Source organism: Aulonocara stuartgranti (assembly GCF_965226115.1).
Source record: "Aulonocara stuartgranti genome assembly, chromosome: 13".
In the NCBI taxonomy this organism is placed as follows: Eukaryota; Metazoa; Chordata; class Actinopteri; order Cichliformes; family Cichlidae; genus Aulonocara; species Aulonocara stuartgranti.
The window spans coordinates 31572690-31584992 of NC_138949.1; the positions used below are offsets into that span (position 1 = coordinate 31572690).

The 12303-nt window shown below is 40.2% G+C and overlaps 1 protein-coding gene across 2 annotated transcripts in view; it reads left to right on the plus strand.

Annotated features, from left to right (window-relative positions):
• Positions 1 to 12303, plus strand: part of itsn1 (intersectin 1 (SH3 domain protein)) — a 49981-nt gene that overhangs the window by 951 nt on the left and 36727 nt on the right. For both annotated transcript variants that reach the window (XM_082557487.1, XM_082557488.1), the window contains exon 2: positions 11286 to 11345. In XM_082557487.1, the coding sequence (XP_082413613.1) occupies positions 11318 to 11345 (28 nt within the window). In that variant the 5' untranslated portion in view covers positions 11286 to 11317. The remainder of the gene's footprint in view (positions 1 to 11285; positions 11346 to 12303) is intronic.

The following is a 12303-nucleotide window of genomic DNA, read 5'->3' on the forward strand; positions in this document are numbered from 1 at the left end:
CATGGTAACGTGGATGCTGAGTGGCCGTCGTGAAGGTGGGAGGACTGGAGCTTGTTTCATTCCCGAGTTGATTAAAAAAAAAGAAAAGAAAATCTAGCCAGTACTGCTTTGATGTTGTTATGAAAACTGGAAGAAAGTGGGCTAAGAATGAAAGGAAGAAATCTGAGCACGTTATTTTTTGCTAACCTAACTGGACATTGCTTGGAAGTGTTGTTGTATTTCTGCTTTGCACTCTCACTCAGTTCATGGCTGGTGCTTGTTGGGTCTGCATCCACTATTACACTTGTTTGGGATTGTAATTTCCGCGTGTTCTAATCAGTGATAATGTTCAGGTAATAGGATTTAAATTCAATAACGTGAGACTTGTAAAAAGACAAAATGCCAGATGTAGCGTTTCAAGTCTGTCTAATGCATTTTAATAATGGTCGTTATTGGTAGGGGACCTGTGTTAACCTGACACACAAAATTAACATGAGACAAAAAATGTGATCCACAGCTAACTCTCCTCAGCAGAACAAAACATAATGACATGCACTAATTACTGTACATTTACAAAAATGCACTCACTGAATAGCATGCTGTGTAATGCTAGCTAACAGTCTTTCAGTAGTTACGAGGGAATCCATCAGTTCACAACAGAGACTGATGGTAGATGTAGAAAGGAGCAGCCATGCATCAGAGTAACCTTATACCTAGAGAGGATCTGTTTTGCATCTTTTTAAAACTGCTCTCTGTGTCTGTGCTGGACTTTGGCTTTAGGCAGGTCTGTGTTTATTTAACAGGGACAGTGCATGTTAATGAACATCAGTGCAAGAAGATCTAACAAGCCAGAGTTTAGCAAAACTGCTAACTTGCCTCAGTTGTGACTGTTCAGGTCACATAAAACTATGTGATAAAGAAAAACGTCAAGATATGTAACAAAACAAACAACATATCAGACAATAAAAGAGTTTAAAATGATCACATGCTTCGTTTGTGATAAAGCATTGTTTGAGATGCGCCTTAAAAGTGGCATATGCAGAGGGCTCCTTTATTGGTATTGATAATCTGAGGTGGACTGGTGGTAGACATCGAAGGCTCTGATTGTTTCTAAGTGTATTTAGAGTCCCTATCCCTATCATAAGTCAATCATTTCAATATATTTTCCCTGATTGGTTCTGGCTTCAGTCGTTTGTTTTAAGAAATCATCCACTCACTTCGTGTTGCCAGTGGTTATTTTGTCTGCACCAGATTGGCCAAGATATCTCCCAACTACCACAGAGGAGGGCCTTTTTTATATTTCTTTGTAAAATGTGCTTTATGTATATATGATATCATACAGCCCTGACTTCTCCTGTAGATAGAAGGCAGGGCTTGAAACAGCCACAAACAATGCTCACAACAGTGTATTTATTGTATGGAAAGAACGTGAACTATTGTGGTAATTGGTGAACCAGTACGGTTGTCTAATAAAGCGAAAAAGAAGAAGCTCAGTGCAACAAAGGTGAATATGTCTGTGGTCACTAAAATACCACACCTGTGGTTTCCTATAAACCTAACTGCATGAAGGGTTTTAAAAATGAGTCGGACACAACAGACTTTTCTTAGTTATCTCTGTGTTTTCATTGTGACTCTAAATGATGAGCTGAAAAAAGTGATTGTGTGTGCACAAACAGACCGACAAATGAGTGGTATGTTGATATATATGAGTGATATGTGGCAAAGGAGAGTTTCTGTGACTTCTTAGAAAGTGTGACGAACAGTGGATAGCATTAGATGTCATCTAGCATGTTCGGCGTTAACCTGGTGAAGACTACAGCGAAGACAACATCCCAACAGTGAGGTGTGAAAGTGGAAGTGGGATTTCTACGGGGCTGCGAGAGTTCAAAAGGTGTTGAGGAGGAGACATCAATGCATCAAAAATACTGTAAAACAAGGGGAGTCTATCCCACCATAATTAACCAAACATCAATCTCAGCATCGCATAACAGTTTGTTCCAGTGTGTCCCAGAGCTCCATTCAACAGGGTTGGTTGTTTTATTTTATTTACTCTTTTTAACTGCAGGACTTTTAGAGGGTAAAAAATACAGTATAGTGCACAAACAAGGACAAAGTTTTAAGATAGATTAGGTGGTTAATCTGCATTCTATTACATGGAAACCATAACCTGGAGCCCAACTCAACATTTAACAAATCTGCTTATCTTGGTAAACTTGATCTTCTACCAGAGACCTGGGAGTTTTTTCTTATCTGTGTACATGCATGTATCAGTGATGAAACCCTGTATAGTCATACTGCCATACCGTATGACAAAGAATACCATTGGCTAACCTGATAAGACGGTTAACAGTGTAAGAAGGACAGATATAGGAAGTATATACTGCAACTGCAACTCAACACATCTCTATTCTCTCATTTCACTACCTTCGCTGCTTTGTTTACTGCTTTGGTTGCTGTAACATGGGAATTTCTCAGTTTTGTGCTAAATAAGATTTCCAACCTTGGTATCAGGGTCAGAATTTCAGCTTGAGCTCAAAGCTCCTGCACAGCCATCGTAAAGTAAAGTGTGCGTGTTAGTCCCCATAGGGAAATAGTTCCTCTGCATTTAACCCATTCACCCAGTGAAACAGTGGGCAGCCACCAGTGCAGCGCCCGGGGAGCAGTGTGTAGGGACGGCACCTTGCTCAGGGGTACCTCAGGGTAGCCGTTCAGTGGAGTCGAACCCCCGACCTTCCAATCATGGGGCCACCACTCTACCTACTGAGCTATCCCTGCCCCATTGGGTGTTGCCACTGATATTGCCTTATTACATGTTTATTCACAACAATACAGGATGTACAGTATGAACATACAGGACAAATGACGCAGTTGTTCATCACTTGCTTTGTAATCATTGTTTAACGAGATTTTATTTCACATTTCAAGAATAACAGGTAATCAGCACCAGCACTAACAGTAATCTCAGGATAAAAAGTGTTTGAGCAGCTTGAGTGAGGCAAAATTGTGAGGCTCCAAATCTACTCAGAATTTAAGAAGCTACATGGTGAGAATAGTGTTGTATTTCCTTTTTAGTTGCTGTACCACTGATGAAGTTGGTCTTGCCTTCAGATTTTAAAGTTTTTGCAGCATTACTAATCAGGGAGAAGGCAAGACATGTTATCCAGGACCCTGGTAGCAGGAGGGGCCTTTTTTTTTTTCAAGAAATGAAATGTTTTTGGTTTGAATATTTTTTTTCTTGTTGGTGCCATGATTAAATTGCCTAAATAAATCCAGCGGGTGGATAAACTTTAATTCCAAAAAATGGGGAATGGTGGTCCTCTGATTCCACTTTCACAACTTAAAAATAATGGAGTCAGTCTGGCTTCACAGTAGGGCTGGGCTATATCATAACGTTCACGGTAATACCGGTGTAATGTTGGGCAACGATAAGAAAATGAAATATCGCGATAGAATATGGGTAAAACGCGCATGCGCAGTGCCTTTGTTTACATACGCACATGGCGGCGATGCAGAATGAGAAGGGCGAAAGTGGATCGTTAAATGAAACGGACGAACCAGAATTGGTTTGTAAAAATGCTGCAACGTCAGTGGTGTGGAACTGGTTTAGCTTTCGTCCGTCAGATACACAACAAAGCACTATTTTTGGTAGCGCATGCTAGCGGGCCGTCGTTATTACCGTGTTTTTTGGAAAATACGGCGCACTTAAAATCAATCCTTTGATTTTTCTGAAAGTCGACAGTGCCCTTTATAATCCCGTGTGCCTTCTGTATGAATTCTGGTTGTGTTTACTGACCTCAAAATGATTTTATGTGCGCGGCGCTCGAAAATCTGTCAAATGTTTTAGTGCGACTTTGCTAAGCTACGAAGGCGCAATGCTCGATGATTGTCGGAGCATTACGGCTACCGTAGTCAGGCGCCTCGCCAAGTGATACGTACTGTGCTTCAACATAATATTAACGTATTATGTGTATAACACTCGTTTTAAGTTTTTTGGATATTATACATGGTTATGCTCAGGATATGTCGGCCAATTTCCACTGGAAATGCCTTTTGGTTAAGCTGTCAGCAAGGAATTTGCATTTGCACTGTTAATTTTTTATATAACTTTAATGCACTTAAAAAAAAGCTGCTTGTTTAAGTGAAAAAACATTGATGGGTTGTTTTTTTTTTGCACTAATAAAGTTGAGGAGTTGTAAAGTATTTTGTCTAGCGTCAATTATCGTCAGTTATATCGTTATTGCAAATTTTCAAATGTATATCGTGATAAATATTTTTGGTCATATCGCCCTGCTCTACTTCACAGCACAGCTGATGTATTCCGATTTCTGTTTCCTCAAGACAGTAAAACTCAGGTTTTTAAAAAAAGAAAAAAGGGGAAAAATAGGGAAGTCCACTCTTAAGAAATACACCCACAGAAACAGACACAGAGTAGAACTAACAGGTCAAGAATGTTTTAGCTAAGAGCAGCTGTAGGAGACCGATAGATGTCAGATGTGACCCTGTACCTATTAAATTTACCCAGCACAACAGCCAGAGTGAAGCAGCAGCAGGTCCCCCTCCAGATAATGTGGCACAAGCTGAGCTCATATAGTGGCAACTAAAATTATTCAGAGCAGTCAGCATATTGATAACAGTTTCAACTGAAGCTGGGCAGCACTAAAATCAACCAGCATTATTCTTGATTGTACCAGCGGTTCCAAAGTGTGCGATGAGGTAAGCAGGGCCATTGTGTTTCAGGCTGATAAAATATTGCAAAATATTTCAACGATGCTGGTTCTTGAGGTTAAAAAATGGTTTGTAGGTAGTTGCTTAAATGTCTGTGGATACATTTATTTAACTTTTCCTAGTTCTAATCAATGAAACACATTATAGAATCTAATGCATTTTAACATAGTGCTTTTAGGCCCGTTCAAACAGGATACTGTATTTACAGAGTTACACAATTATCAAGATAATTACATTATTAAATAATCTGCTCTGACACTGCTCTGGTAATCTTGTGTTTGTGCTGGGTGGGAGTGGGTACTGCCACCTATCAAGCCTCAGCTCTTGACAGCAACGTGATAAAAAATGTGGTAGAGCGTGTTGGATGCAGAGCTTGGGGTCAGTGGCACAGGGTGTGTTCAGAGCGGGGTGTGTCTTTCACGTGTGAGTGAGAAGAGGAGGAAGGAGGGGGTTGGACTTGGTGTGTGTTTGATAAAATGCACATGTTATTTATATGTGGGGGGAGTATGTCGCGTGTGAGCACTCATGCAAGGAGCCTGCAGTTATTAATATCAACACTGTCACTGTTAAGCCATCTGACAGGATGCAACAACAAAATAACAAATGAATGTTCTTAAGATCAGGGTTTAGTTCTGTCATTCAATGATCTTCTGCTTCTCCTTCTTATGTGCTCGTCCTTTTCTTTACAGTTTAGTAATTTGCTGAGTTTTTATTTTTTTAAAAATATAGGGAAATATTAATTATTAATGTGGGTAAGTTGTTTTTTCCTCGAAAACTACTTAGAGAGGTGCGTGAAGATTGTGGCGCAATGACATCAAAATCAGCCCAGGACACAAACAAAGCGTCGAGTATAGCGGCGCTGTTACATGGGTAGTCGTGCTCCAGACCTCGATTTTCAACTACAAGAAGTCTGTTTTCTAATGCATCACATTGTACTGTGATATTAACTGGAGAAAACAACTTCACATTCTACTTGATGATATTATAATCATAATAATTATGATTAGAATTGTGATTATTATTATAATAATAATCTCTTGATTAGTGACGCAACAGTATCGGGTGAATAACAGGTGACATTTCCACAATGTGACATTTATGGTAAATGGTCTGTATTTGTATAGCGCTTTACTAGTTCCTAAGGACCCCAAAGCGCTTTACACATTCATTCATCCACCCATTCACACACACATTCACACACTGGTGATGGCAGCTACATTGTAGCCACAGACACCCTGGGGCGCACTGACAGAGGCGAGGCTCCCGGACACTGGCGCCACCGGACCGGTCCCTCCACCACCAGTAGGCAACGGGTGAAGTGTCTCGCCCAAGGACACAACGACTGAGACTGTCCAAGCCGGGGCTCGAACCAGCAACCTTCCGATTACAAGGCGAACTCCCAACTCTTGAGCCACGATCGCCCCATGTGTTTCCTGTCACATGAATTTTTGACCCACTAAAAGTTTAAAAATGGTGTATCAAAGAGCACCGATATAAAATGGTAACAAATGATCTGCGTTATCCTGATTAGTTGACATAAGTGGACACATGTTAGACCAACAATTAAAACAGGAGAGCTGATTGAGAAGATTGTGTTGACAATGTTTGCAATCACAGGTGGAGCAATCTGTTGTCTGATTTGACTGAGTTTTGATCCAGCGTGATGTGAAGTGATCATAGAGTAAATGTTTAAAAAACTGACATTCATTATGTGTTATCTCCATGTTTATACTGTGAGTGAACATCGCATTTACTCTTCATTTCATTTTCTCTGTGCTGAATGCAGTGTCAGGAGTTCTTTTAACTGCTGTGTTCATAAGGTGCTTTTTCACTTCTCTGATTAAGAGCAACATGTTCACTTTAAGACAGAAGTAGAAAAGGCGCTTGAGGGGAATTGGAAACTATAAGCATAGATTGCAGCATTTTTTTTTTCTGCGAGGCACAGTACAGTTCAGAGGATGTCCACAGCCATAAGAATATCGGAGTGGATGGAGCATCAGTAATGCAGGAGCTTCAGCAGGAAAATGAGGGGGAGGGACAACCAGAAGCCTTTAGTGTGTGTGTGTGTGTGTGTGTGTGTGTGTGTGTGTGTGTGAGAGAGAGAGAGGGGGGGGGGGGGACAGAGGGGCTTAAACAGTCATCTGCCACAAGCCATGATAACAGACTCCAGTTACATCCCAGTGCTCTAATTATGGAGACTAATCCCACAATTACTGTGTATATATATACGGGGTAAACAGAGCATTAAACCCTTAACTGCACATGATAAATATGACAAAAGATTCGATGCAACAAAGGGCTTCAAATTAATTTCTGTTCAGTACTTGCTATTGTTTCAGAAAGATTTGTGCCTGTTTTTGTCGTACAGTTCTGCAAAGGAAAGGTCACACTCAGGCTGTGCGTGCTGATGAATAAAGTAAGCTGGGGGATCTGGCCTAAAGATCATATCAGGAGCCTTTGCCGTTGAATATGTGTCTCCTGATGCATTTATTTGAATTTGATGTCATCTCCATATGTTTGCCTTAACATCCTGCAGCTTTAGCTCAGGACTGAAGGCACAAATGTCTTTATCCTGATATGATTAAAAAATAATATTAAATAAATAAAACTAATAAATAAAAAATACACACATCTTACTGATCTCTGCAGTCAGTAACATTACACATAAAGTGCAAACATAATAGCAATTGTATAAACACACACACAAACACACCTTTAAAGTTTAAAGGCGTGAAATTGGACGGTCTAGTTCTGATTAGCGTCACCGCTGTCTCGGTGGAGTTTAATAAACTCGGCCGTCTGCTTCTTGCTATCTAAAATATAACCAGACACTGGTGTAAATTCTCGACTGTCTCATACTTCTGTTTAATAAGTTTTCTGTTTGACGTTTAGTCAGCTGTGTGAAAACCAAGGAGGAACCCACCCGGGGGATTAATAAAGTTTTATTTTATCTAATCTAATAACTTTAATCTCAGCCAAACCGATTTACTCACGAACAAACAAAACACTGAAAAAAGCCCAACAATAACATTTTTAGGTTGTCTAAGTGACTTATATATTACGTTTAACCCGAGCAGCGAAACTCCGCGGTGATCTGAAAATGATGTGCCGGGAGTTGTGCCGTTCTCGGCCGCATCAGTAACCCTCGAGCTCCCGGCTAGCTGTCGAGCTGGTGGGTAGCAGACGCCTCTGAAAACGTCGAAGCACTTTTGCAAATATGGGATATCTTGATAAACCGAGCAGATATTTGATGTTTACACAACTACTTTCTCGCCTGAAAATATGTTAAAAGTTTATTTTGTGACCCAGAAAGATTAGTATGAGTAATTTTAAAACTTAGTAGCGGCCGCCATTGCTGGAAACTGGAGTTTGGCTGGGCCGCGCTATGAATTCTGGGATATGGTAGTAATTTGGACAGCCTTCGGCGCGTCGCTGTGACGTAATCGGTCTACAAATGCGGCCTCAGGAGGATGCAGCCCATGAATTGTATAATATAATCGCAGTATAATCGCAGCCTTTGCGGTTAGAAAATTGCACTTGATCATGTCGCGATATTATCGCAAATGCGATATATCGTTCAGCCCTAATGAGTACGAATGTTTGGACAGCGCTATTATTATTTTTTTCCTCCAGTGTCACGATGGGTGTGATCCTCTTGTTCTTACTTGGGTTTTGTGTATAACTGGTTCTTGTACACAAACGTCAGTTTGTTTCACAAGCAGCTTAATCTGTGGTGAGGACTTTATGCAACTTGACTTTTCATTCACTAGATTTTGAGATGCTGGAAGGTAAAAATAATTCAGCAGTTTATAAGCCCCACACTTTCTGCTCCTGTTTCCATTCTTTGTAAATGGCACCATCTGTTGAGCATCACCTCCAAACTGTTGTGTTTTGCTATCATTTTTCTGTAGATGACTAGAAGTTTAATCACTTCTCCCTGTGTGTTGTTTAAACTAGGCAAAAATGTTTGCAGGTGCTCAGCTGCTTCAATATTCTTTCGTGTAATATCGAGCCACATGTGTGTGCGTGCATGCGTGTGTGTGTGTGTGTGGGGTGGGCTTTGTTCCTCTGACCTACTTAAGTTGGTTACTTTGTCCTCCCACTCTGATGAGAGTGGGGCACACACACTCCACAGCAAGCCCTTCAATCGGCCAAGGACAGATTCATACTGAAGGGTTTAGCAGTCTTATTGATACAGCAATATCAGAGCGATTTTGGAAAACCATCTTTGTATTGAGTTTTATGATTCGTTTGAGCACTGTAGACTAAATTCCATCTGTCCTTATGCTGTTTTGAAATCTGATGAGTCGCCATCTGAGAACTTAATGTAATAAACTCTAGCTATCATGCGTGGCACGATTCCTGTGGGACTAAATGGAAAAATTGCAAATTTTTGATTTGGACTCTCAAACAGAATTTGGCCTCACTGTTTGGTAATTTCTTGTGTGCGTGAAGCTTGGGCACAGTAAAAGGGTCAACAACCCACACATACATATACTCATCCACCCGTCCTAAGTCCTTGTCTGTTGCAATGTATGTCACATTGTTATTGTGGGCTGTCTGCTAGCTGTGATACATGGGGTGGGAGGCAGGTCTGGATCTGATTATCATGCCTTTGCTAATGCAGACACATGAGCTGTTGTTGTTGTAAGAGATGAGAGTGCTGGAGGAAATATAAGTTACATTTATTTTTCTAACTTTTCTGTCTGTGTTGTCTGTAAGAAATACTGACTTTAAAATATTTATTTAGATTTGACGCTAACATTGCTTTTATGAAGTTACAGTTGTAGCTCACTGGCTCAAAGTGTCTTGGTTCTATAATAAAACCAACAAGGAACCATTAACTACTAATGCGAGCTGTGTAGACTATTCAGAAATAATTGCAGTACCTTCAGCTAATGCACAATTTATAGTATGTGGGTATCTTTTTGCATTGGTTTCTGAATTTGCAGAGAGAGCGATTATGGGACTGTAACCAGAATGTGTAAGTTGTCCGATTACCACAAAAACTACCCCGTCTGCTGGCCTGCAGGGGAACGCAAGATGGACTAGAACTAGCTAGTTACAGCAACTGAACTTTCAAAATAAAGGCCTTTTCACACCAGGCGTGTAAAATCTGTGCAAATATTTCTGTCATTAAAAATATTTCTCCGACCTCCCATTTTTAATGGAGCCGTTTACACTGACTGCGTAATTTCACTGGACAAATTTGCAGCATTTGAACCAAGCTCGATATTTCGTGTCATTTTTACAGTGCATAATGAGAGTGAAGGGATTTTCCATTAGTAAATCAATCATGTCATCATATTAGACGGATGGAGAAATTAACTGAAATCACAGAATATACCTGAGCAACTGTCACTGGCCAATATGAGTCAAGTGTTATCTGTGGGAAACATGCTTGGGTGACATCCTCTAAAAGCCTGTACTCTGCCATGTGCAGGGTGCTGATTGGTAGAAAGGTCAGCTTGAACACAAGAGGATAAAGTCCAGGAAAAAACAAGGAAAACATTTAATATTCAGAAAGCGTTGATGAGAAGCACAGACAGTGGCTTCAGTTGAGAGTTTTCTTATTAACTTGTTTCGCTTCACTACAAAGATGTTCTTTGTCTATTATGACTTCTGTCTTCTTGTTTATCAGAGGCAGAATAAAGGATCAACACTGTGAACATGAGTGGCCAACGTTACTGTTTTTTCACACATTTTTTGACACTAACTCCTTGTGACGATACACAGCTGTAACATGTGGGTGTGAGTCTGCAACGTACCTACCAAGACACTACCATGGATGGTATTTTTATGTGTGGGTCATTGCTCAGTGTTATTGTGTAGTCAGATCTGGACTATCACCAAAGTCTGGCGCCCCGCTCTGCTCCTCCACTAAACAACCTCCAGACGCCTTTTACATCTAAGACATTAGAAGCAGAGGAGCTCTGGAGGATAGCTGTAGATTAGTCTTATAAAACCAATGAATTTCTTCTATGTTTTTTGAAGGTGAACTAGGTTTTAATTGCATGCATTATGTTCTAAAAACTGTTCTTGTTAAAATGCGCGGAAGCCCTGGTGAAGCAAAGTGGTCCTGAAAACAAGTGACTGCGCTCAGGCTCAGCCTGCTCTGCATGAAGAGAAGTTTGCTGCCCTGTTGACATGCACAAGCATAGCTAATGTGCTCTGACTGGATGCAGTCTGAACAGATGACAACTGGAGATTTTTTTTTAAACATAACATTTGAAAACATCCAGATAAATTTCTTTAAAAGTTAGTAAGTGTAAGCGTGTAAGGATCACTGGGATGGAGACCCAAAAGAAAGACAGCAGAGAGGAAAATGAGCTCCAGACTGGACTGGAAAATTGCTTCCCCCTCACTGAGTTTGTCCACTGTGTCACCACCTTTGGCTGTTGACCAGACATTGTTTTGTCCTTTAAACATCTTGCTGGGTTGCTGACCTCGCACACAGAGGCTGGCTCCTTCACAATAAAAGCATTTTTCTGGTTCACTAGAGAAATAGTGTTGAGGTGAACAGGTTTTGTTGGTTCGATCAGATAAAACTTTCATCTGTTTTTCTTAATGTGTTGTTTCAGGTGTTGTGTAGCTGCAGAAGACTGAGCGAACCATGGCACAGTTCCCAACCACGTTCACAGGTCAGTATTTACATGTGGCTGACTTAACAGAGAGCTATAGTGAACGTTTTCTCTCAGTCAAGCTAAATGACATCAAGAGTTCATCAGACAAACCACATCTTTGAAGTAGAATAAAGTCTCTCACATGACGCCCTCTAAATAGTGTGTTAGCCGTACAGCAAAGCTGATATTGTTGCTACTTTGGATACTTACATTGTTCTTATATTTTCAGATATATTTGTTTTATGCCCATTTTATGCCAAGTAGTAAAACAATTAATTTTACTTTTCTGGTAATATAGTTTTGGGGAGCACTGTAGCTGAGTGGCTATGAGTGGATGTAGCTCCTGTCAAAGAAAACAACAACCAAGTTGTTCTAAAATTGTAGCCAAAGAGACAGATCTCCCATCACAACAACTAAGAGATGGAGGCAAAGGCAGACTAAGTCGAATAGTTAAAAAGCACACAGACTGAGATTTGTCAGACCATAGACTGTGAGCTGTCACCCAAAACACATTACACTGAATGAGGACCAGCATTGCTTGCGTTTTGTCATCAGGGGAACATGCTGGAAATAAATCTCTGCAGCTAGAAGCATTTGAGGCTGAATGAATGTTTGTACAGTTTTTTCTTTAATAAAAATAGAAGAGAATTAAAAAACACATTGCCAGCAGGATAATTGTTGTGTTTCTGTTGAAATGTTGTGGCAGAAGCTTCCAGCACAAAAGACAGCCGACAAGTATAATTTTTATCAACAGTTACAGAGAAATGACTTTCAGTCCGCAGTGATTTGTCTTTCATTTTCCAATGAACTAGAATGACTCACTAAACATTTAACTCCCTTCTCTTCCAAGTAAATGGAAGTAAGACAAATGGTAGAAAGGTAGTGCGATTTACAGAAAATATGGATTTATGCAAGAAAAGATGGATATTGTGTAGTTTAAATTCCTGTTCTTGTATTTTAAATGTATAGTATTAAA